The sequence below is a fragment of the Scardinius erythrophthalmus genome (genome assembly GCF_964197995.2).
Source record: "Scardinius erythrophthalmus genome assembly, chromosome: 13".
NCBI lineage: Eukaryota > Metazoa > Chordata > Actinopteri > Cypriniformes > Leuciscidae > Scardinius > Scardinius erythrophthalmus.
In genome coordinates this window covers 12833874-12860832 of record NC_138233.1, presented here as the reverse complement: position 1 = coordinate 12860832, position 26959 = coordinate 12833874, and the positions used below count along the sequence as shown (strand labels likewise).

The 26959-nt window shown below is 37.0% G+C and overlaps 2 protein-coding genes across 7 annotated transcripts in view; both read left to right on the top strand.

Moving 5' to 3' along the window:
- lingo2 (leucine rich repeat and Ig domain containing 2) overlaps positions 1-26959 on the top strand; it is a 303604-nt gene that overhangs the window by 80891 nt on the left and 195754 nt on the right. The window lies entirely within an intron of this gene.
- On the top strand, positions 919-14520 carry LOC308700956 (uncharacterized protein). Of its 6 annotated transcripts, none has more exons than XM_081382893.1 (11): positions 919-1011; positions 1713-1828; positions 2615-2680; positions 2792-2872; positions 4152-4205; positions 4972-5037; positions 5149-5229; positions 7488-7541; positions 8854-8952; positions 12365-12443; positions 13202-14513. In XM_081382893.1, exons 2-9 carry the CDS (start codon positions 1793-1795, stop codon positions 8866-8868), a joined length of 453 nt encoding a protein of 150 aa, XP_081239019.1. In that variant the 5' UTR covers positions 919-1011; positions 1713-1792; the 3' UTR covers positions 8869-8952; positions 12365-12443; positions 13202-14513. The 6 variants fall into 6 exon arrangements, with proteins under 6 accessions (XP_081239019.1, XP_081239020.1, XP_081239018.1 ...); XM_081382894.1 differs by having other exon boundaries at positions 12365-12408; positions 13202-13214; XM_081382892.1 differs by having other exon boundaries at positions 12365-14520.

The window sequence follows — 26959 nt, the reverse complement described above, 5'->3', positions numbered from 1 at the left end:
CCACAATATTACTGTTTTTTACTGTATTTTTGACTAAATAAATGCAGTCTGTGTAAGCATAAGAGACGACTTTCAAAAACATAAAAAAATCTTAGCCATCCCAAACTTTTTAATGGCAGTGTGTGAAAAAAAATAAGCATAATATAAATAAATAAATAAATAATATATATATATGTGTGTGTGTGTGTGTGTGTGTGTGTGTGTGTGTGTGTTTGTGTGTGTGTGTGTGTGTGTGTGTGTGTGTGTGTGTGTGTGTGTGTGTGTGTGTGTGTGTGTGTGTGTGTGTGTGTGTGTGTGTGTGTGTGTGTGTGTTTGTTTTTGTGGTTTACGAGGACTTTTGACCTGAATACGCACCAGCACTATGGGGACATTTGGGTTTATGAGGACAGAGGCCATGTCCTCATAAATCCGACAGCGTAGATGTCATTTACTACGTTCCAGACGCTCCCTCTCAAAGTTTGGCGCCATGTCCTTACATACCACAAAACCCTGAAATTTTACCATACACAGTGTATCCCTGATTTCGAGAGTGCGCCCCTGTAGCCAGGTCCTGGTATTACACCCGTGTCATCAAAAATTTGCATCTTTCACACAAGTGTATTATTTGGGGCCTGTGATTGGTCAGATCGATACCGCTAGGCGGGAAATCGCGAAAACAAGATGGCGCCAATGGGCGGAGCTTCAATCAGCTTTAGTGATTGGTCAGATCGGTACCGGTAGGCGGGAGATCGCGAAAACAAGATGGCGCCAGTGGGCGGAGCTTCAATCAGCTTTAAAATGTGTAGCAACTAATGCAAAATACTAATTATTTAAGTATTTTTGCCTGTAATTTATTAATTGTGCATTAAATATATGATAAATAAATAAATAAAATCCCGTTTATATTATGATAAGTACAACGTAATCAGAGGTGTAGTCATTCGTCGTCACGTCATTTCCTGTTTGGACTGGACAAACTCTGCACCTGAGAAGACATCTGTGGACCTGATGAAGGCAACTGTTATCCAAAAGGTAAGTTATAATGTTGTTTAATTGCTTCTCTAATAGCACGTGGGTCCGGTTGGCTTGTTTGTGCATGTTCTGTATGCTCTTCGCTGCTCGTTTTACAGTTAGAAAGCAGCTAGCGCGTGATGCTAACCGTGCTAGCGGACCTATAAGTTAGTGATTCTGTTTACAGACTGACATGAGGGAATCAGCGATGCTTGTCATTTTAAACTCGTTTTCGATTGCACTATATTTGTAACTGCTACCTTTTCTGATCTCATAAAATAGTCTAGCCATCATAATAACGCGTTGGCATGACTAACGTTTCAGTATGTGAAGGGGAGGCTATTTCACCCAGTACAGTATCCTGATATGCTACTGTTAATATTACTACAGTTATGCTTGCTTTAAACACATTAAGACACAAATATGTGCTCTTATTACTCCTGACTATAATAAAATATAGGCTACTCTGAATATTATTAGAACTCTGTTTGATTCAGTCTTATTAATACTGTCACTATTATTGCCTATAATATTAATTGTGAATGAAATCTATGAATGAATAGTTATTATCAATTAACATATTCCTTAAATATCATATAATAAAGTATTAAAATAACTTGAATGCTGTTTACCATAATTGATCAATTTATTTAAAACAAGCTTTTTGAATAATAGGTCAAATGAAATGCAATGGTCGTGAGAGTCTTTTTCTATGCGCGCAGACACATGGGATGATGGCTGAAGTGAGTCAGTGAAGGAGAAGATCAAGATCTGGAAGAGGGCATGCCGTTTACAGACACAGATGAGCTCCAGGGCAGATTCAGCAATCATTATAAAGGTGAGTTCAGGGTTTCCATGCATAAGCAGTGCCATGCGACCAGTGCTCCTCAGAAACAGATTATTTGCCACAGTTATCAGTCACTGAATTATGATTGTGTGTGTAAGAAGTGAGTCACGATCACTTACTGTACATCTAGCACAGGCACAATGTCTCGTATCACTCTCATACATACACACACTTGAACTCAGTGCCGTCCAAATGTATCTAGTTACCAGTGTCCCAGTAAATCTAGTGTCCTCATAGACCAGTATTCTGTCAAACTTACACAACACACTCAGTCAAAGTCAAACATCAGGAACATGCTCTTATGATGTCCTCATAAAACTGTGTCCTCATAGACCAGGATTCTGTCAAACTTACACAACACACTGAGATTCTTCTGTCAAGTCAAACATCAGGAACATGCTCTTATGATGTCCTCATAAAAGGGTGTCCTCATAAAACTGGTGTAAAGCTACACACAACCTGACACACTGTAATGAAAACACATGTAATGTGATGCATAAAAGCCGTGAACATTACCTTGTGGTAGCATTTAAATATTGAAATATTGATTTGAAAACTTTAACTTTGTAATCTTGTATATTATCTCAAATCAGTATTTCATGTGCAAATATTTATTGATAGGTAGCTGTGTATCAGGACCCTTATTATCCTGTCAGTTTATTTTGTATTAATTACTGACTGACTGTACATTATCCTTTATATATTCCATTTATAATGCTTTTTTTAAACTCTTAGGTGAAGTGTTTCTGTATGTAACGCTTAATTTCATATTCTCAGATGAGCCATAAGAGCCAGTGGTCATCAGACAGTGATTGTGCTGCTCTGACTGTGGGTCTAGACGAGGTAAGTGAGAGTTGTGCTGGAAGAGAACGAGCAAACGAAGCAGAGACATCTGTGAGATCTAGTGTTCACACATTTACACCACTGTTTCATGTCTAATGTTATGTTTTGTAGACTCTCAGTGAGGTTGAACCCTCCACTCTCGAAATGAAGAGTCCGTCCCCGTCCCAGTCAGAAGCCAGAGATGTACAGAAGGTATTGTTTTTTTGGAAATTAAATTAGGGATACAGCGATATGAACATTTGGGCCGATAACTGATCATTCTTTATATTCGAAAGCCGATATCTGATATATTAGCCGATGAATCTAAATCCAAAATTTGATATACTTTGAAAGCCTGATTACAAAAACGAAACGCACATCATTTAAAGCCAATGTCCCAAACACTTCAACATAAATCAAACATAATAGTACAGTGGCCTAATGTAAGATTCCTTAACTTTTAAAATGAATTTTACATTCATATTTCCAACTTTCTTTATAAAAAAATGACAACACTTTACAAAAAGGTTTCATCTTGTTAGTATTAGTTAACATGTACTAACAATGAATGAACAATACTTCTACAGGATTTACTTAACGTTTATCTTAACGTTAATCTCAACATTTTCCAAGACATTTTAGGATCCAGTGTTGTATCTGTTAATTTAATGCACTGTGAACGAACATGAACTCACATATTTTATTAACTCACATTAACAAAAGTTTTTCAATATGAAAAGCAATTTCACCAGATGTCTTGAATAGCTCTATTTGGAAATAATTAATCATTCTAGAATGATTGGTGTGATTTTGTAGGGGTTTGCATCTGCATAGAAAATAATAAATTGCAAGCAGAGATAAAAAAAATGAACAAAGATGTGAAATAAACAATGCCTCATATATTCCAGGTAAGTCTAACAGCATTTAGGTACAGAACTTGAGTAATCAACTGTAAAATAACACGGCAGAGTCTTTACATAGCCTGACTTCACAGAGGCCTGTACTGCAATGTCACTACCACAGATGGGTATGAATGATAAAGCAATACATTGTGCAGCCCTACAAGTTAATGTTCATGACTTTAATGCATCACATTACATGCATGTTCATTACAGTGTGTCAAGTGTGTGTGTGTCTTACACCTGTTTTATGAGGACACCGTTTTATGAGGACATCATAAGAGCAATGTTCTGATGTTTGACTTGACTGGAGAATCTCAGTGTGTTGTGTAAGTTTGACAGAATCCTGGTCTATGAGGACACTAGATTTACCGGGACACACATATGGAATATTAGGATCGATACTGATAACCCATAATTCACAGCTCATTGTGGCTAATACCAATAGCGAAAACTATTTGTGCTTGTCAGATTAAATATAATCATTGAAGAAGTTGGTAAAAAATAGCAACCTCTGTTTGGCTTTCAATAAGTGATACTAAAATTATTATTTATTTGTCTTTTTTATATATTTTTACTACTTTTTTTTTCAGATGATAACTCTGAAGAATCAGATGAAACCTGAACAAGATACAGCAACTCTAAAGGTATCCAATAAGTTAATGTAATAACTCTGTTTCCTCAGAAACAGATTATTTGCCACAGTTATCAGTCACTGAATTATGATTGTGTGTGTAAGAAGTGAGTCACGATCACTTACTGTACATCTAGCACAGGCGCAATGTCTCGTATCACTCTCATACATACACACACTTGAACTCAGTGCCGTCCAAATGTATCTAGTTACCAGTGTCCCAGTAAATCTAGTGTCCTCATAGACCAGTATTCTGTCAAACTTACACAACACACTCAGTCAAAGTCAAACATCAGGATCATTTTCTTATGATGTCCTCATAAAACTGTGTCCTCATAGACCAGGATTCTGTCAAACTTACACAACACACTGAGATTCTTCTGTCAAGTCAAACATCAGGAACCTGTTCTTATGATGTCCTCATAAAACGGTGTCCTCATAAAACTGGTGTAAAGCTACACACAACCTGACACACTGTAATGAAAACACATGTAATGTGATGCATAAAAGCCGTGAACATTACCTTGTGGTAGCATTTAAATATTGATTTGAAAACTTTAACTATTTTGTAATCTTGTATATTATCTCAAATCAGTATTTCATGTGCAAATATTTATTGATAGGTAGCTGTGTATCAGGACCCTTATTATCCTGTCAGTTTATTTTGTATTAATTACTGACTGACTGTACATTATCCTTTATATATTCCATTTATAATGCTTTTTTTAAACTCTTAGGTGAAGTGTTTCTGTATGTAACGCTTAATTTCATATTCTCAGATGAGCCATAAGAGCCAGTGGTCATCAGACAGTGATTGTGCTGCTCTGACTGTGGGACTAGACAAGGTAAGTGAGAGTTGTGCTGGAAGAGAACGAGCAAACGAAGCAGAGACATCTGTGAGATCTAGTGTTCACACATTTACACCACTGTTTCATGTCTAATGTTATGTTTTGTAGACTCTCAGTGAGGTTGAACCCTCCACTCTCGAAATGAAGAGTCCGTCCCCGTCCCAGTCAGAGGCCAGAGATGTACAGAAGGTATTGTTTTTTTGGAAATTAAATTAGGGATACAGCGATATGAACATTTGGGCCGATAACTGATCATTCTTTATATTCGAAAGCCGATATCTGATATATTAGCCGATGAATCTAAATCCAAAATTTGATATACTTTGAAAGCCTGATTACAAAAACGAAACGCACATCATTTAAAGTCGGCATGAAATCAAATTTGACAAATCTTCTTTTTATATGTAATATTGTAGTGTTTATTATAAATGATTTATCTGTGCACTTCATTATTTTTTCAAAATTCATGTACCCTTATAATCTTTAATCAAATACATTACCCTTCCCTCCCCCCTCGAAAACGACCTCTCTTCTCTTTTGGTCATGTGCCATGGCGAAAGGGTGCGGCCAGAGCCCATGAGGGTGCGGCTATCGGTGTTTGTCTCGTTTCGCGGGAGGCTCATATAAATATGGTCTGATTCCTGCCTGAAAATTTAGCTGCTTGTCCTTGTTCTCGTCGCTGGGCTCCTCAATAAAAAAATCCTTCATGTGAGGGTAACGGTGGGGGAGTCCGGTGGAGAGAAATCCTCCACAACTGAATGTAAACTGGCATTCAAATCTGCCTCCATTTTGTTTGCAACGCCCAACCTCCAACGATCCAATCAATTCCCGAAGGACGAAATCAAGCCCCGCCCTACATTTTTTTCTAATTTCAGAAGCAGTTTCACTCGGATATACATCACAACAAGGAAAAAATGACAATCTCAACTTCCATTTCATGCCGACTTTAAAGCCAATGTCCCAAACACTTCAACATAAATCAAACATATACAGTAGTGGCCTAGTTTGAACCAGTGTAAGGTTTCTTAGCTTCTAAAATAAATTTTACATTCATATTTCCAACTTTCTTTATAAAAAAATGGCAATACTTTATAAAAAGGTTTCATCTTGTTAGTATTAGTTAACATGAACTAACAATGAATGAACAATACTTCTACATGATTTACTTAATGTTTATCTTACTTAACGTTAATCTCAACATTTTCCAAGACATTTTAGGATCCAGTGTTGTATCTGTTAATTTAATGCACTGTGAACTAACATGAACTCACATATTTTATTAACTCACATTAACAAAAGTTTTTCTCTGTTAGTTCATGTTAGTTAATGCAATAACATATGTATTGTGAAGTTTTACCAAAACATCTATTGCCTTAATAATAATAATAATAATAATAAATCAAATGAAATTAAAATGTTATTAGACAACATTAAACTTAAAATGAAATGGCCTAAAGAGCTGAAGGAACACCCCTAAACCTGAGGCTTTGTTAGATGGTTTTAGCTCAACGGAACACAACCTATATATGATAAATTAGATATTTATACAAAATAAACACAATATTACAACTTATACTTGCACAAAATCATGCACAGATTAACTTGAGCTATTATTAATAGTAATCAACTATTACATAGTGAAACTCCTGTTGTGGATGCGCTCCTCCCAGGACAACACGCTGAAACACAGCAACTAAACCCAAAGAATTCACGACGTTTTTAATGCAATAGTTTGCTCATTATAGTGTTATGTATATATGACAGTCCCAATCATAATTAATGTTTTGCTGACCACCGGTGTGGCCTACAGTGAAGTGTTTACTGTAGCACTCATTAACTCAGCCAAATGCATCCTATATGAGATAAATCAGATATATAACAAAAATAAAAAATATTACAACTTACAATTCCACAAGCGAACTCTCCCTGTAACAATGCGCTGATTTCACAGATTTGTGATTCAAACATTTCAAAACCATCACGGTGAACAGCGCACATCTGAAGCTGAAGGAAGAAATCCATTATTTATTAGTGTTAATATAGCGGCCTAATTTTCTTATCGGATTGACAACGACAACATCAATGAGCATTTATTTTCATGCATCCCTGATTGGTTATGACCATATATTTATAGGGTTTTAACTTTATACTTGATTACAACTTATGTCACAGTGTTTTAAATCTTAAGTCACTATTCATCTCATTAATTTGATCAGTATTAATACTGAGTGGTTTGAAATGTCCCATCATACCTGAATTAGTTTGGCGTCATCAGCCTTCTTTTGCTCAAGTATATCATTGATAATGTAATGTTTTAATTTTATGTTTTATGACAGTGATCAGTCAGTGTTAATGGAGTCAAGTATCTGTGCTGCTTCATTTGGAGAATCTCTGAATCCTTTGTCTCTAATAGATGTTTATTTTTTCTTTCTTTGCCTTGCTTTCAGGTGAGCCCTGAGAAGGAACAATCATCATTGGAGGATCAAGACTGTGTTGAGATGGTAATAAAAAGAGCATTGCATCATTTTAGGAAATGCTAGTCTAGAAAGAACTTTTTCACATCATCTTTGGGGCTGTTTTACACCTGGTCATTTCATTGTCAAAACAATTCCATTTACACTTGGCCACATAAATGTGTCTTCACAAAACGGACATAAATCCGATCTTCAATTCCCGCGCTATATCAGATTTAACGGTGTTCACGTCATCGAAAGCTACCGCTATGAGCAGCATTTTTTGTATCATCAGCTAATTTTAAGATCAATAGGAGAGAGAGTAGCATCAGCACTGGTAAAATCATTTATTCTCACTACTTTTAATGAAGATGACTGTGTGTTGAGCATCTGCGACTTACTTTAATTTATTTTTAGTTTGTATTTTGTGCATCAGCATGCTGAAGAGATCCTCAGCTACTCATCTGCAGTGATGCGTGTTGCAGAAGCGCTGTCATATCTCACTATAACGTGTCATATAGCCTAAAATACGCTGTCACCTGTTTATTATTTGGCATTTTTGGGAGGAGTAAAATTCATAGTGTTACCATTAATTACCTTTACTCTAGTGACTGACCACAGTCTAATCTGTCCCTCCACAGTTTGAACCAAAAGAACCGAAAATATTTTTACGCCTCATAATAACATAAATTGTCTTTGTGTTTTGCGCAATTGCTTTGGTAAAGCATCTCTCAAACATACTAAAATCAAAAGCACAATATGGCTCAATGCCCTTATCAAATCGCAAAAGACGATAAGAAAGTAAGTCTGTAGTCTGTTGTGCTGCGTGTTTCAAACTGAAGAGCACACTTTGCTCGCTCGATCAGCTCATGATCTGGCTTTTTCCATGCCTCGTTTCACAGGGAATGAATGCAGTGAACTCCATCTCTGCATGTGCCATAAGTTTAACATGCATTTGGGAACGCAACCAGCACCAGTTACTCTCTATTTTCACATTCGCATTATATCCACATTTTTTGTAGTAATACAATTTTTCAATAAGATGCGTTTATAAACCTGTTTTCACTTAAACTGCAGGTTTCTGCCAGTATAACAGCTTAAGTGAAGAAATTAAGAAAGTATTATAACCTCTTATTGTAAAATAATATACTCATTATAAAATATTAATTTTTCATTGACAGTATTAGTATATCACTGTCTAGGCGATAATTCTAATAATAGTGATCTTAGTGAAGTATTATAGTTGTTATTAATATGATTATTATTATTAAACGGTGCCATTTGTCATGTTTCATAAATGACTTCTCAATACAGGTTAAACTGAAGATGTTCTTGTTTTAAATGTCTCTTTTTCTTTAAGATGAGATCAGTATGACGGACTCTGATGCCAGTGATCCTGATGAAAGCGGTTCTGAAGGTGATGTTCCTGCTGGAGCTGCAGGCGTCTCCAGTAATGTTGGTATGTGTCAACTAATGATGGGTACACACCAAAAGATTTTACATCTTATAAGATTTTCAAAATGTGATGGACCACAAACATGAGGACAAAAAATCCTAGATTTAACCGTTTTGCTCATATAGTGTGTGGTGTGCCATGATGTGAAAAGACCGTTAGGGTTGGGTATCGTTTAAATTTTAACGATTCCGATTCTGCTTATCGAATCCGGTTCTTAACGATTCTTGGTTTCGATTCCAATATTTATTGGAGAGAAAAAAGAGAGCAAATACTTTTTTCTACCTTTTATTCTTGTTACATTTAGGCTATTACCAGTAAAACTGTGACAATGCATCTTAATTTACAATATACTGTATATATATATATATATATATATATATATATATATATATATATATATATATATATATATATATATATATATATATATATATACACTTTAAGGAATTATAGACTCGACTCGTATTAATTGTCTGATGTATTTATTCATGATCTCTATTTTAAACAAAACTGGTTCTCATTTTATCCAGAATTATGCGGCTCTAGTTTGTCTTTCTTGCATGTGATACAATTCGCTGTATTTTCATCTTTTTTTGAAAAGCTTAACCAAACTTTCGAAAGTCTGCTGCGCTCCGCCATCGTAAATATAACGTACAGCGCATGTGCGGCAGGCAGGTCCTGGCAGATCAATACAACTGTAAACAAATGCTCACTGACATTCACCTCGCGCATGTGAGCATCACCAAAGTAAGGAATCGATAAGCGGAATCGAAGTGTGCGCGACTTATCGAATCCCCGGTTTTTGGCATTTTGGAACCGGTTCTAGATACCCAACCCTAAAGACCATGCAACCAGAGTCTCGACTGTTAACACTCTAGAGACCTCAGAATAAGCATGGCGGACGATATGCAGGAAGCAATTGCGATGATAGTGTTTGGAAATGTTTTACACAACACGTTGTGTAAACATTTGCGCCACAAATCAACAAGCTGATCCTCCATCTCTGCTGTCCACATCAATTTCAGTTTGTGCTGCGCCATGACTGCGTTTCTTATGCTTCCGTCTTCCTTCATCTCGCTTTTTGATTGGATATGGTTTCCTTTCACGTGATAATCTCCAGAGCATGCGCGTGTTTGTCCTCGGGCTTCCCCCCACATTTCAGGATTTCTGATCGTAAATATTCCACATGTTGAATATTTGCGATTCGCGATCAGGTCGGCTCTGACGTTCTTCCGATCAGGTTCGGACACTCTTAACACACCTCACACCAAGGGAAAATCTGATAAGATAATCTATAACCATCAAGATAATCGGGACACAGCTAGGATTTTCAGAAGGGGGAAATCAGCCCAAAATCAGCCTGATTATCTTTTGGTGTGTACCCAGCATAACAAGTTTGTGTTTATGAACATGTTTATTATTATTTTAAACCAATATATATTGTAGTGCAATTTTACGTTAGTATTTTCACCAAAGAAAAATGGTTTTAAGCCAGTTATATTCACTGAACAAAATTATAGATCTAAGTTCTAAGACTTTTTCTATGTACCCAAAAGGCCTGTTTCTCTCAAATATTGTTCACAAATCTGTCTAAATCTGTGTTAGTGAGCACTTCTCCTTTGCCGAGTTAATCCATCCATCTCACAGGTGTGGCATATCAAGATACTGATTAGACAGCATGATTATTGCACAGGTGTGCCTTAGGCTGTCCACAATAAAAGGCCACTCTAAAATGTGCAGTTTTATCACACAGCACAATGCCACAGATGTTGCAAGTTTTGAGGGAGCGTGCAATTGGCATGCTGACAGCAGGAATGTCCACCTGCTGTTGCCCGTGAATTGAATGTTCATTTCTCTACCATAGCCGTCTCCAAAGGCTTTTCAGAGAATTTGGCAGTACATCCAACCGGCCTCACAACCGCAGACCGTGTGTAACCACACCAGCCCAGGACTTCCATATCCAGCATCTTCACCTCCAACACCGTTGAGGCCAGCCACCCGGACAGCTGCTGCAACAATCGGTTTGCATAACCAAAGAATTTCTGCACAAACTGTCAAAAACCGTCTCAGGGAAGCTCATCTGCATGCTCATCGTCCTCATCGGGGTCTCGACCTGCAGTTGGTCGTTGTAAACGACCTGCGTGGGCAAATGCTCACATTCGATGGCGTCTGGCACTTTGGAGAGGTGTTCTCTTCACGGATGAATACCGGTTTTCACTGTACAGGGCAGATGGTAGACAGCGTGTATGGCGTCATGTGGGTGAGCGGTTTGCTGATGTCAACGTTGGGAATCGAGTGGCCCATGGTGGGGTTATGGTATGTGCAGGCGTATGTTATAGACAACCAACGCAGGTGCATTTTATTGATGGCACTTTGAATGCACAGAGATACCGTGATGAGATCCTAAGGCCCATTGTTGTGCCATTCATCCACAACCATCACCTCATGTTGCAGCATGATAATGCACGGCCCTATTCTGCAAAGATCTGTACACAATTCCTGGAAGCTGAAAACATCCCAGTTCTTGCAGGGCCAGCATACTAACGGACATGTCACCCATTGAGCATGTTTGGGATGCTCTGAATCGGCGTATACGACAGCGTGTTCCAGGTCCTGCCAATATCCAACACAGCCATTGAAGAGGAGTGGACCAACATTCCACAGGCCACAATCAACAACCTGATCAACTCTATGCGAAGGAGATGTGTTGCACTGCGTGAGGCAAATGATGGTCACACCAGATAATGACTTGTTTCCAGACCCCCTGAGACCACACAAAACTGCACATTTTAGAGTGGCCTTTTATTGTGGCCAGCCTAAGGCACACCTGTGCAATCATCATGCTGTCTAATCAGTATCTTGATATGCCACACCTGTGAGGTGGATGGATTATCTCGGCAAAGGAGAAGTGCTCACTAACACAGATTTAGACAGATTTGTGAACAATATTTGAGAGAAATAGGCCTTTTGTGTACATAGAAAAAGTCTTAGAACTTTTAGTTCAGCTCATGAAAAATGGGGGCAAAAACAAAAGCGTTTAGAATTGTTCATAGTGTATGTATATATATATCATACTATAGTGTGCCAGTAGATAATATCAAATTACATTTCTAAACATTCCTTTTGCCATTAATTGTAAAAATCAGTTATCAATAATCAGATATTATTATAAATAACAATTTTTCTAGAACAAAATGAATGGAATCAGTACCAAACCAATAAGTTTATCATGTTCATGTTGGTCAAAAACTTTGAAAAGGAGATGTTTAACACAACATTCCATCTCCAGAATAATGTTTTGAATGTCATTTGAAATGTAATTTTTAGAGATCAGATGTATAACCAGTTTTAAGTTCTAGATGCAGGTTTGAGTTACATCTGAGTTTCTGATCTGTCTATAACTGATTTCCTACAGGTGTTCAGAAGATGCCTATCGAGAAACCACTGAAGTTCCTCAAGGTACCTGAGGTTTAAATCTGAATATGACTACCATTGTAAGTACATGAGCTCTCATATAGTTAGAGTTTACTAAAGCATGTATTCTTCTGTACAGAGAATGAACATGAGGCAGGAATTGAAAACCTTGTGGAAAGGACAAAAAGTGTGCTGGTCAAATGCTGAAGTTACAACTGTAATTGAACATTTTAAGGCACATACACTCACCTAAAGGATTATTAGGAACACCATAGTAATACTGTGTTTGACCCCCTTTCGCCTTCAGAACTGCCTTAATTCTACGTGGCATTGATTCAACAAGGTGCTGAAAGCATTCTTTAGAAATGTTGGCCCATATTGATAGGATAGCATCTTGCAGTTGATGGAGATTTGTGGGATGCACATCCAGGGCACGAAGCTCCCGTTCCACCACATCCCAAAGATGCTCTATTGGGTTGAGATCTGGTGACTGTGGGGGCCATTTTAGTACAGTGAACTCATTGTCATGTTCAAGAAACCAATTTAAAATGATTCGAGCTTTGTGACATGGTGCATTATCCTGCTGGAAGTAGCCATCAGAGGATGGGTACATGGTGGTCATAAAGGGATGGACATGGTCAGAAACAATGCTCAGGTAGGCCGTGGCATTTAAACGATGCCCAATTGGCACTAAGGGGCCTAAAGTGTGCCAAGAAAACACCCCCCACACCATTACACCACCACCACCAGCCTGCACAGTGGTAACAAGGCATGATGGATCCATGTTCTCATTCTGTTTACGCCAAATTCTGACTCTACCATCTGAATGTCTCAACAGAAATCAAGACTCATCAGACCAGGCAACATTTTTCCAGTCTTCAACTGTCCAATTTTGGTGAGCTCGTGCAAATTGTAGCCTCTTTTTCCTATTTGTAGTGGAGATGAGTGGTACCCGGTGGGGTCTTCTGCTGTTGTAGCCCATCCGCCTCAAGGTTGTGCGTGTTCTGGCTTCACAAATGCTTTGCTGCATACTTCGGTTGTAACGAGTGGTTATTTCAGTCAAAGTTGCTCTTCTATCAGCTTGAATCAGTCGGCCCATTCTCCTCTGACCTCTAGCATCAACAAGGCATTTTCGCCCACGGGACTGCCGCATACTGGATGCTTTTCCCTTTTCACACCATTCTTTGTAAACCCTAGAAATGGTTGTGCGTGAAAATCCCAGTAACTGAGCAGATTGTGAAATACTCAGACCGGCCCGTCTAGCACCAACAACCATGCCACGCTCAAAATTGCTTAAATCACCTTTCTTTCCCATTCTGACATTCAGTTTGGAGTTCAGGAGATTGTCTTGACCAGGACCACACCCCTAAATGCATTGAAGCAGCTGCCATGTGATTGGTTGATTAGATAATTGCATTAATGAGAAATTGAACAGGTGTTCCTAATAATCCTTTAGGTGAGTGTATAACCAAAGAAAAACTGGCCACACTGACTGAATGCCAGCAGTGTAAGACCGCTGAGGATCCTTTCCGTGGGTTTTCAATTTCTGCCTCACTCTCATTCTCTGTACAGAATAATACATGCTTTAGTAATCTCTAAACACATGAGAGCTTTTGTACTTACAATGATAGTTGTATTCTAATGACACTATACTCTTCTAGAGCTGATGTACAGCCCAAACTAACTTTGTTGAATACTTTTCCTGTTATCTCTGTAATTCTGCTTTGAAACTTGACAATTCTGTTTACATTTTCTGGAAATAACAGAATTGTCTTTAGGTAAACCGTCCCTTGTAAGTCGGTTTCTCTACATGTTGCAGCATTTATTGCATGTTGAGTGAGTTCATTTTATACATTTCAAAGCCTGTTTAATGACGTCTTTAAATTGTGCCTGTTTCCAAGGGCTGTTTTGTCAATCTTTTCGAAGTTTTGAATGGTTCATCTGCTTGTCATTTTAATATGTCAAAACAGTAATGATACTGTATGCTTTCTGAAAGATCACACAGTTGTGCAAGTTTTATTGACCATGTTTTTAAGTTTGTGGATGTCACTTTCCCCTTAAAATGGTATGTCATGATTGTATTACATGGTAAAACTGAAAAAACTCAATGTTTATGATGATATTATTGAAGTCATAATTAAAGCACTTCTAAAACACCTCTGTCCCTGTAATGTTGCAAGTTGTTTTGTGTATTGTATTTGAGATCCGGTACTCTTAAATCACCTTAGTCTTGGTAATACACCGTGTTGTCAGGTTTGTGTGTGTGTGTGGGCATGTACCATTAAACACACTCGTCCTTATAATGTTGGATTATGCAGTTGTGTATTGTGTTTAAGATCCAGTCCTCTTAAATCACCTTAGTCTTGGTAATACACTGTGTTGTCAGGTTTGTGTGTGTGTGTGGTCATGTACCAGTAAAACACATTGGTCCCTGTAATCCACTGAAATGACATATTTAGTGTATTGTAAAAAGAGTGTCCTCATAATCAAGTCGGGCCCCAAAAATCACAATTATGTCATAGGCGGGAACATTTTAGGATGGGCGGGAATGTCCTTGTGTACCACCAAAATATCATATGGTAATATTTTCTGTTCTGTTGTGTGTATAGAACATTTGAAGTCAGATTTGTGATCTGCAGATTAAAACAAAATTTTTGATATTTGTATCATCACTGTAGGGCATTGGGAAAGGGGTGTCCCCATATACCACCACCAAACTTGTTTGGGCATCAGTGTCCTTCTATACCACAAAAACAAGTATGTGTGTGTGTGTGTGTGTGTGTGTGTGTGTGTGTGAGTGAGGCGCGGGCGCGATCGAACAGTGGAAACATAAAAACATACTCCGTCATTTTGTTCATACAGGACATTATACAAACTGCAAAGTGTTTACTTATTTTTGTCCTCAAACAGAGGACTAAACTGTTTATTTTAAGTTACACATTCTACATTGATTAAAAAACACAATCAAATGTGTTTTAATGGTAGTATTCTTTTATACAGAAATAAATTATTTATAATTCAAATGAGAATAAAGTTAGTGTTGATTCAAATTTTAAGGAAAACAAATATATTGATCTGAAATTTAGCAAATTAATTTTAAATTCATTCAGGTACAATTACCAAACATATCTCAATGTCTTCATTAATTTAATTAATAAACGAATTATATAAAACTATTGTCAATGCACTGCAAATAAACTGGTTCTATGCCTTTACTTTATTAATAAAACTTATTGAAAAAATACAAGGCTTAAGACATTCATTTTCCTTTGGTGGTACAGCCTGAGACCGAACCGTGATGTCTGAACCGAGGTATGAACCGAACCGTGACTTCTGTGTACCGTTCCACCTCTACATTGAATATGTGTAATTATTTCCTATAATGAGAACTTAATTCTTCAAATTCCAAGAAAAAAAAAAAGATTTTTAAATTGCAAAAATCCATGGGATTACCTGAATTTACAACTATATAATGCATTTGTTTATGCAGACTCTGCAATATATATATATATATATATATATATATATATATATATATATATATATATATATATATATATATATATATATATATATATATACAGGACCTGTATTTTGGTCTGTTCCGTTTAAATGTATTCATGCATGGAACATTGTGTTAAACAATAATATTTGTTTGTATCCTCTTATTAACGAAGGGATGTAGACCATTACTAACACTCAAGTGTTACTGTGTTTGCGTTAAAAGCTCTTAATCCCATATGCTGGTTTGTTCTCAAATTGACTGTTATTATTGTAAATTTCATCAAAGATAATAAATTCATGCTGAGATAATCCCTCTTACAATGAGACACTAATCAGGTAGTTCAGCCTCCCTAATCAAATAGGGTTTTATTTTTCGCTCCTTGTACCAGCATCTATTTCACAGGGGAATACATGGATTTACCTATTATATTATGTTCTCTACAAGCCCTATTGCGCCACTTCCTCTTAAGGTTACCCACGATGCTCTGAGACATCTTAAAGGGGAAGGATCAGGCTCTGATCAGATGCCATGAGGTCAATGGCATGTCACAGTGAAAATATCCCCCCGGCGTTTTCTGTAATTCTCTCCAAGTGTCTTTCCTTTGTGCTGACAGGGTGGGAGAGCTGGAGGAAAGCCTCTTAGCTTTTCACAGATCCACACAAACCTAGACAGATAATGTGTCTTTTTGGCGAGAAGCAACAAAAGGTCCTGGCACTTATTTATTATTTCATTCTACTGTTGGTCTACTCAACCCTTCTTGCTATTTGTCATGGTGAGAAAACACCATTGTCGTAGACGACAATAAAAAAAGGACAGCGTTGCTAACTTATGTGGCTTATGTCAGGACAAGTTGTCAAAAGTATTACAACTATGTCTGGAGATAAAGTATATAAGTTGTAACCCTTCTATTTATTGTTGTTTTTGAGGATGTCAAAAAAAAAAAAACACTAAAATGGAGACAGTAGAAGGGTTAATGTTATGTTTGATGATTCTTACATATTTCTCCACACTGCAAGCAGATAGCATAAATACACAGCATTTATTTTGCAGACACTCATTATCTGCCACTTAGATGGCAGTTGTTAACAAAGCTCTGTATGAAAATTGGATACTGTGTACAATTTAATTCTTGTTTATCCTACTGTGCACATAGTTTGCCTTTTTTATAGTTCTAATTCATCCATATTGAAGAGATTCTCTCTGTTAGCAGAAACTAAGTTTGTTTCAGTGGTTGTTCTTGTATGTTTTCATGCATTATCAATGTATAAGTAGATGATGAAAATCTTTTTAAACAAATCTGCTGGATCTCTCCCCAGCAAAGCCATCTGTTCCACCAAATGTTATTTGTATCTTATCAGCCATTAGTACCACATGGAACCCATTTTTTAAGTTGCTGTGAAGTGATATCTGTCAGTGTTTTGGAGTTCTCACTAAAGAGATCTGACTTTAGTGTGAATTGCACACTGGAACTTGGTTCAGACAGGCAACAAAAATGTGATTTTTTGTTAATATTAGTATTTTGCCATCTCTGACTCAAATTTGTAGTTGTGTGAACAGGAACACACACACAAACATGAAATCCAATGTTTACAAATCAGATGCATCTCAGTTTGAATGGAAAAGTTTTTTATTTTGTAATTTTGTATGCAATGCATTTGTAATGTTATACAAAGTATGACATTTTCTGCCACTTTCTCAAAGTCATTATTTTTTTTTTTTTCTCGTTCATCATATGGAGAGCTATGTGACATTTATTGTACAGGTCAGTAATTTAATTTTTGACCTTTATGTGCTCTCATGCACCTCAGCACCGTGGCAAGATGTCATGTTAGACATTAAAGGGGTCATATAATGGTACATGCACTTTTACAAGTTGATTGTACTGTGTTGTGTTGGCAGTGCCTGTACACAACCATCATAAAATGATAAAAATCCATCCAGTGTTTTTTTTTTAATCTCCTTATATGTTTGAACCTCTCTGAAATCAAGCCGTTCGACCGTGTGACGTCAAACGGTCGGACGCCCCTCCCACGATTGTGATTGACAGCTGCAGCGTTTCAACACACACCCGCCCTCGCTCATGAGCGAGCTGTCAATCATAGTCCGCGCGTCATTGTTGATACCCTCACTGGAGCGCTGTCTATGAGCATAATGGCGTCTGCGATTGTTCTTCGGTGTAATAAGGAACACAGCAGTCATTTGAATGTTCCTAAATCTGAGCCATTGAAGATGCAGTGGCTGAGTTTTGTTTTTGAAGCGATATGCCCAAAGGATTGACGCGGGGATTCCCTCACGGGGATTCCCCACGATCGTCTGTGCTTTCCTGTTTGCGTGAATCATTTCACATCAGACAGCGTTACAAACGAGAAAAAACGGATCGGTACCAACGTGTTACTGCTGAACCTCCAGAAGATGTGAGTGTAATGTTTTATTAACCTTTATATTAGTATTTATATTAATCTTTGCAAATTTGCAAACCTTGCTGCACGCTTCATGATGAATGCATCTAAGGTTTACACTCCGGGTACATTACGGCATGTTTTCTATGTACGACGTTCTCAATATAATTCATAATCCCACGTTTATAATGAACAACGCGTGGTTATTGTGTTAGAATTGGTGTACGCACAGAACAGAGGGGCGGGGTGAGCAAAGCTCATTATCATTTAAAGCTGTATGCACTGAAACGGCGTGCTGAAAACAGAGCTGTTTTTGAGCAGGTAAAATTAGTGTTTTCTTACAATACTAATGAGAATTTTTAATTAAAGTATATTACAAACTTTTAATTTAGACCCTAAAGAATCATATTAGCTTGTACAAAAATGGCATTATATGACCCCTTTAACAGAGGAAATTTCCTGTTGTCACTCTTTCCACACTGATAGTGACACTCAGTCATTGTATGAGAAAGTCTGACTACAATGTCTGAACAAAGAGATCAGATTTCATCATTTGCAAAATGACAGATTGGACAATCTGCTATTGCTACAGAAAACAAAAACACTACATTTGTGTGTGAAATAACCTGCCCTTGAAAAAGCACTTAAATGAACATAAGCAAGTAGAAGACTTCATAAAACATTTGACTTGGTGTAAAGGCATTAGGTTGATGTACATTGAGAGAGTTAGATAATCATATAGTATAGTATAAGTCTGACTACAATGTCTGACTTGGTGTAAAGGCATTAGGTTGATGTACATTGAGAGAGTGTACATTTGACTTGGTGTAAAGGCATTAGGTTGATGTACATTGAGAGAGTTGAGAGATGTACATTGAGAGAGTTAGATAATCATATAGTATAGTAAAAGTCTGACTACAATGTCTGAACAAAGAGATCAGATTTCATCATTTGCAAAATGACAGATTGGACAATCTGCTATTGCTACAGAAAACAAAAACACTACATTTGTGTGTGAAATAACCTGCCCTTGAAAAAGCACTTAAATGAACATAAGCAAGTAGAAGACTTCATAAAACATTTGACTTGGTGTAAAGGCATTAGGTTGATGTACATTGAGAGAGTTAGATAATCATCTAGTATAGTATAAAAGGTTCTAATTTTATTTTATTCTACAACCCCAAATCCAGAAAAGTTGGGACATTTTGTAAAATGCAATAAAATCAAGCATGTGAGTTTTGTTTTTGTTTTTTGTTTATTATATTTTTTATATTCTCTTTACCCTTTATTTAACTGGCAAAAGTACCAAGAAATGAATTTCAGAGCTTTCACTGACCAACTTAAAGGGATTGTTCACCTAAAAATTTTAATTCTTTCATCAATCACTCACCACCATGTCGTTCCAAACCCGTGAGTCTTTCGTTCATCTTCGGAACACAAATGAAGATCTTTTTGATTAAATTTGAGAGCTTTCTGTCCCTCCATTGACAGCTATTGGGAATGCCCAAGCAACATTTGTTCATTGGCTCTTTGTTGGAGACTTTTATTTCTTCAGTTTCTAGTAGAAAACCAGACTGAGACAGGCTATCAGAAACTGTTCAGCAGTGACACTGAAGATAAGGATCTGCCTGTTGCTACAGGATGATGATATGCCCTCACTTGAATGACTTTGTTTTTTGTTGTTTTTTTTTTTTTTGGGGGGGGGGGGGGGGGTCTCTTACTCTACTCTTCTGTAAAAAATAATCAGCTAGATGCACAGATGTGTGTCAACATTTTACGTCCCTGGGCAAGCCAGCAGTCTGTGAAAGGATGTGTCATGATTTCGACACACTTGACTAGGGTTGTAGATGTATAGTGCGTGAGAAACATACAGGTGGTCTCTGGATGATTTCGATCATACTTAAGGCTTTTCTTGTCAAAATTATTTTGCATTAGCTTTTCAATGAATGTTTGGAAGCATAATGAAAGTGCTTTTGGATTGTGTTAGAAGTAGTGGGAAATTTGAAACCACAGTAGAAATGCATGTCTGTTTGTTCATATGTGCATGTGAACAAACTAGCATCTGGCCATGGAGTGAATATAAAGTGCATGTAATGTGGTCAATCTTGAGCTGTTAAGACAAACACTTTTGCCTCCTTAACATTTAAAGGAGCTGTATGTAAGAAATCTATTTCAATTAATCATAAAATGGCCCTGATGTGTCACCAGACATTAAGAAATCATGTTCATTTCAAATACTTATATCACTGACAACAGTAGTATGGCTAGGATATTGTCATTTAAAAAGTGGACTTGCAGCCCTCAACTGATGTTGATGTTGTCATTTTGTGTTTTGGCCTGACGCGCCGCCCTCCACCTATCGACCAATCACGAAGTCAGTAGTGTTTCGGCATCCGGGTTGCCAGCTCTGCTCTTACCTACCCTAACTCTAGTCGGATAAAAATGTCTAACGTTACTAAATCAAAAAAGACCTCGTTATAATTCAGAAATTCGTCGTGACAAAGTCCATAAATAAAAACAGAATTTGTATTGGAGATGCTTTTGAAAGATGGAGACGGCTGAAAATGGAGAAGAATTTGAACACAGACGCGACGTTGCTAATTTTCTCCTGGACAGGTAAGATTCATCTATGCTTGGCTAACTTGTACTTGATGTCAATGGACATTTCATATATTCATGACAGTCGAACAAAGTTATGCATGTTCTTGCCCGTTTCTCTGTCATTATGCGGAGACGCTGAGGAAAACAACAGAGACAGAAGCCTAACTTTACCTCAGAAAAAAAAAGATTCGTCATTTGTTCTTCACGTACAGTATATCGTGGACTAAGTTACTAGGGTTGCCAACTGTCTCGAATTAGGTGGGATGTCCCGTATTTGGGGCCTAATATATTTGTCCCGTGCGTGACCTCCCATGTCCCGTTTTTTGACAAGCTGATCTAACCACTGACTGATACAATAGCAACAGCAGCAGTGCTGACCACGACACTTGAGAATGATCACCGACACCTGTCATCATCCAATCACAGTTTTTTTTAATCACTGTTTTTAGACAAATCATTGTTTGATTTGCGAACATAATCCTCTGCCGTCTGGTTGCTTCCGCTTCAAGCCGGACTCGTCTCGCGCTAACGGTAATAACCTTTTACTGTCCACGTTTTGATTTCGGCAAAACAATTTTGGCGAATGCAAACAACGTGATTATTGTTCATGCCATGAGTCTAACATCCAGCCACGCAAGAAAACATGTAATCTACCTTAAGGAATAATATGCTCAAAAAACATTTCTGATTATTATTAATGTAAAAAAAAAGCCTTAGAAAGTAAATAGAAAGCTTTTGTAACATTATAAATGTCTTTACTGTCACTTTTGATTAATGTAATGCATCCTTGCTGAATAAAAGTAGGCAAATACTTTCTTTAATTTTTTTTCCAAAAAAATAATCTCCCAAACTTTTCAACTGTAAGCCTATATAATGTTAAAAAGCTTTCTATTTTAGATAAATGCTGCTATTTTGAATGATGGTTTGTTTGTAATGTGATTTTTTTTTTTTATGTATGACTTTTTGTATTTTATGTATGAATTAAATACATAAATAGGTAAAGCAATACAAATGTGTTCATGTCTGATAGCCTTTTAAACACATATTTAACTGCAGACACTGAAATGATGTACAGTTTTGAGTGTCCCTCATTTTCCTATAAATAACCACGATTGTCCTGTATTTTCCTTTTCTGAAGTTGGCAACCCTATAAGTTACACATGCTGCAAGTTGACCTGTATGACATTTGAAGCAGCCTACGTTTCTGCTGAATCCTGCAGCTTATCTGGCAACCTCGAGTCAGGGGGGAGGGGGAGGGGATACACCTCTCTACAGTATTTTTAAAGTGATTGCAGTACCAGTTTTGGCCACAATCCTACATACAGCTCCTTTAACCCTAAATAATTTAAATGAGTGGAAATCTCAGTGTCAGCATTTTCTCTCCTCCCTCTCTCCCCTTATATATATATATATATATATATATATATATATATATATATATATATATATATATATATATTATAAATGCCTTTATTGTTGCTTATTAATTTAGTGTGTCCTTGCTTAATAAAAATATTTAAAGTTTTAAAGCAACCTTACTGACCCCAAACTTCTGTTTAGCATCCTCTTTACTGCATTCATTTCCATCCAATCTCTCTCTTTCCCACCGTCTGTCAGCATCTGGCACCTATTAACTCTCTCACAGGTCCCTCACTCCTCCAATGCATTTGAGCCATTTCACTTCACACAATTACAGTGCATTACCTGCAGTGCTTTCTCCATGTATGTTTGAGGAAGCAGGGACAGCCTCTGAGGAGTTTGGTAATGGATATGGTGTGCAGCCCAGCCTTCATCACATCACTAAACATGCAAACCTTGGACGAGAGAGTAACAAGGGACACATGAGCCTTTTTCTCAGTGTTAAGTAATAGCCAATGTACCTCCATGCCATACATTTTAGAAACAGGTAGAATCAGCTGACACCTACACTGACATAACATTGTGCAAAGTGCATTGTCACACCACAGTGACTGAGCTTTTGGCTGTTTAAGCACCATGGACAGCAGCTGAGAGCTTATTTCAGAACCACGGACAGCAACTTTTCAGTCCATTTTGTGACTGTGAGGGTGCAAAAAAAACACATCACATTTTTATGTTTCTAAGGAAACAGTGAAGAATGCAGTGTTTTTAAAGTATCTTTCTTCATTTAAACTTTAGTTAACAGCTTTTCATTTGTATTTTCTTCTGTAGTTGTGCCATATCTTGTAAATGTGTGTATTACCATTACTTTATCTTTGATCTGATGCTCAGTGTTTGTACACAGCAAACAACACAATTAATCAAAACATTCACTTAAGTCATGGCAACTCCCTCACATTTCTATTTTGCAATCTAGTTGCAATCAATCAAAGACATATAGACACCAAAGAGGGAAAACAGCATTAGAAATCGTTTTGCACTCTAGTATAAGCTGAATAAATAGGGCTATATCCATATTTAGGCAGTTTACACTGAAAAAAAAAATCTAGCTTGTGCACCTTTCAGAAGTGTACTGAGAATCCTTTTGAATAAATAGATTGAAAAAAAAGGATATATATATTTTTTTTTAAATCAATGAAATTTCTCTGGCATTTCTTTCTTTTTGCTGTATTGAAAACGTACCGAACCTGTCCTATCGAACCGAACCGTGAATTTTACACCCCTACTTATTACAGATATTGATCTACCTCAAAGTTTGCCTTGATAGTTCTACGTTTACACTTTCACATGGCACACATGTTGTAACATTTTATTTGTTCAAGTTTCTTTAACACTTACTTTTTTAGTATAAGACATAAATAAGATTTTTTTGTTTACATTTTATTTAGTTTTTGACTGCTTAAACTAATATAATAATGTGGATAAAAATAAACAAACAGTGGTTGAAACCAAACTTTTCTACTTGTCTTTAAAAAAAAAAAAAAAAAAAATTGGTACTGAACGATATGACACATAATATCGTAATATTATTCTGGGACAGTAACAGAGCCGAGGAGCTGCATGCTTGAGATTACTGAGGAGGAACTTTGTTCCTTTGTTAGACCTTTGTTTGTGTCTCCATATAAGTATATATATATATATATATATATATATATATATATATATATATATATATATATATATATATATATATATATATATATATATACACCTCGGTTCTGTTACTGTCCCAGAATGCATCATTCTAACAGCACTCTGACCACTCTATTACGTGTTTGTGACAGGAAAACTGCCCACAGCTTCCTCTGCCCACATCCTCTTGAGTTATTGAAATTCAGCTGTGCAGAGATAAAAAGCTGCTAGTGGCTCTCTCTGTATTCTCCAGAGACACCCCCACCCCCCACCCCCTTCTCCATTTGTGAAAGACTTGGATTTTTAATAACTTTCAATCCTTTCCTTTTTCTTTTTCTTTTTTTTTTTTTTATAGTCAAACTCTGTGAGGATATCTCTACCCCAAAGGTATTATTTTGGTTTCTCTCATGAGTTAGAGGGCAAGACTGGCTGAAAGTTTTACTAATGTAATTGAACAGTAAATCTTGCTGGCTTTTTTTTTTTTTACAGTGATATGATGAACAAATTGTCAGCAGCAGGTCTGGGATATATTTTTCTGTGGCCTCACAACATACCCATAATAATGTTAAACTTTGTCTTTAATCAATATGATTGTGATATAATCTAACAAATCCATACTGTAAAAAATAAATCCTGTCATTTTACAGAAAAAAAAAGAAAAAAAACACTGGCAGATGTTGCCAGAATAATTATGTAAAAATATAACAACAACAAAAGTAAAGATTTTTATAAAACATCATGTAAATCATTGTATCATTTAAAATTGTAATTTACAAAAAACCAACAGCCCTTTCCTGCTGAGTTAGCAAGGTCACGCTTGCTACTAAAATCTGTTTTGTACCTTTAACGTATACTGGCAACCACTAATAACACTGGTGGTTAAGAGAAAGGCCACATGATGAATTATAGTTCATCACAATTAGCTTTTCCATAATATGCAGGTAAATACTAATAAATAGAAGGTGCTCACATTGTCATGCACACAAATACAATATGGTATTTGTGTTCATGGTAATGACACTAAACTAATGCAATAAACATTAACAACATATGACATAACATACAACTCTAATGCATAACTGGTAACAAAAAACTAAGAAGAAATAATTAAAATTAAAAACCATCAATTGTGAAGCATCACACAGGGAATTCTGGGATTGTTAGTTTATGGCTTTTGACTAAATTATAAGATGGTTTGTTATTTTTTTACATCCAAAACATCCATTTAACAATATTTTTCTGTGGAATGACGTGGAATGTAAGGTTAGCTCTATTAGAGTTTTCTGTATATAGTATAGGGGGCCTACTGTTCAACAAATAACAGTGTTTTTTTTTTTATGTAGCATTTTTATAATCTTTCAATGTTACAATTTATTTATTTTATTTTATTTTTTTTGTAGTGCTGATTGTTGCTTTAAAGCCACAGTATGGAATTTTTCTCCACTAGGGGTCGCTAACCTCTTTACAATAACAAAGGCGTAGTTTGATGACGCAACACATGCTAAGAATTATGGATGTTGTCGTCAACGTCAAGCCGACCGATCGAAAAATGTTTATGGTTGACTGAATACATCGATGTTTTTATCATGACTGTGATATGAAGCAGTTCGGGATTGCTAAGAGACAGCAATCAGCTCCACACGCGATGCGAGCTCCCGCGGATATAAAAGGAATGGACATTTCATCCTACCGAACTACACGCGAGTGCAGAATTACTACTCACAGGTCAGTTTATTAGACAAATTAAACTTGTGAGGAAACGCAGCGCTGTTTCACTTGGTCTAACATTACACTATCACACTAAACTGCATTTGAATGTGTTGAGATGTATGTGTTAGTCTGTATGAGACTAGCAGTAAGCTAGATCAACATTAGAATAACATACAGATCATATTCTGACATTTTATCATTGTTGAACTATATAACATTGATTAGTTTTATGTAAATGTGCTCACCTGTTTAATAAAGTACATGTAGGAGCGGTCGAAGTCTCAGACGTGGAGCTCTCGTTTATATACTGTCTATGGGAGCTCTCGGCATCTCGAAAACACCGCGCTGATATTGATTCTCGTTTTAGTTCTCCTTTTTTATCCAAAGTCTGCTTGCCATGGTCCATAATGTTTGAACGAAACAACAACAGCGTGCAAATAGACATTGGGAACTCCACAATTGTCCTCGTCTGTCGCTTTGGTTAATCAGAGGGCTCTGCTCATAGCTCTGGTTACCATGGCAGTACGAGCAGAAATCATAGGCGGAAACCAGGGACAACTTAATTAAAATTAAAATTTCTCCTGGTTTAAAAGTTGTTGGAAACAGTCAGGATAATGTAAGTACACAACTAGAAAAAATATATAACATAGATATAGTGATTTTTGCTAATTTTAAAGCAAAAAAAGTTACATATTGTGCCTTTAACTTCAGCACTAGGCCATTGTAAATAAAAAAAATGTATTAGCTCTCATTATGGCCTGTAGTGGACATGCAGCATCGTCTGTTCTCAACCTACATGATGTCTGCATGACAGAATGGCAGTAGATAATTATTGGCTGCTGGCCCTCTCCAGATGTGAGATGGTGTTGATCCGCATTGCGCGACTCCAGCTGCGTGGCTAGGAAAGGGGTAGCTTCCATATGGTCCACTTCCTTCCCTGCCTGGATCAAGCTAGACGGACCGGGCAGATGGTATCACACACCGTCTGCCCACAGTCACATGTTATGTGTCTGCCAGCGTTAATTGGGCATGGGTCATTGCTTCCTCCAGTTGAAATGCAAGAGCTTAGAGGTTGAGGCTTTTTGCCACTGTATCAGTATCTAGAACATTAGATATGTTAGATGGATGGTGGCTCATCAGGGAAGAAGAATAAGAAGAAAGAGAGCAAGAGGAAGAAAAGGGCAGCAAATGTTGTGTAACAACTTTGTGACATCAGAGAAATGCCATTTGTTCTTGGAGTAGGCAGCTGTGCGTCTCATAGGAGCAGATATCTCACACTCACAGTGGGCTAATCAATGTTGACAAGGCATTTCAAAACTGGAGCGGTGAG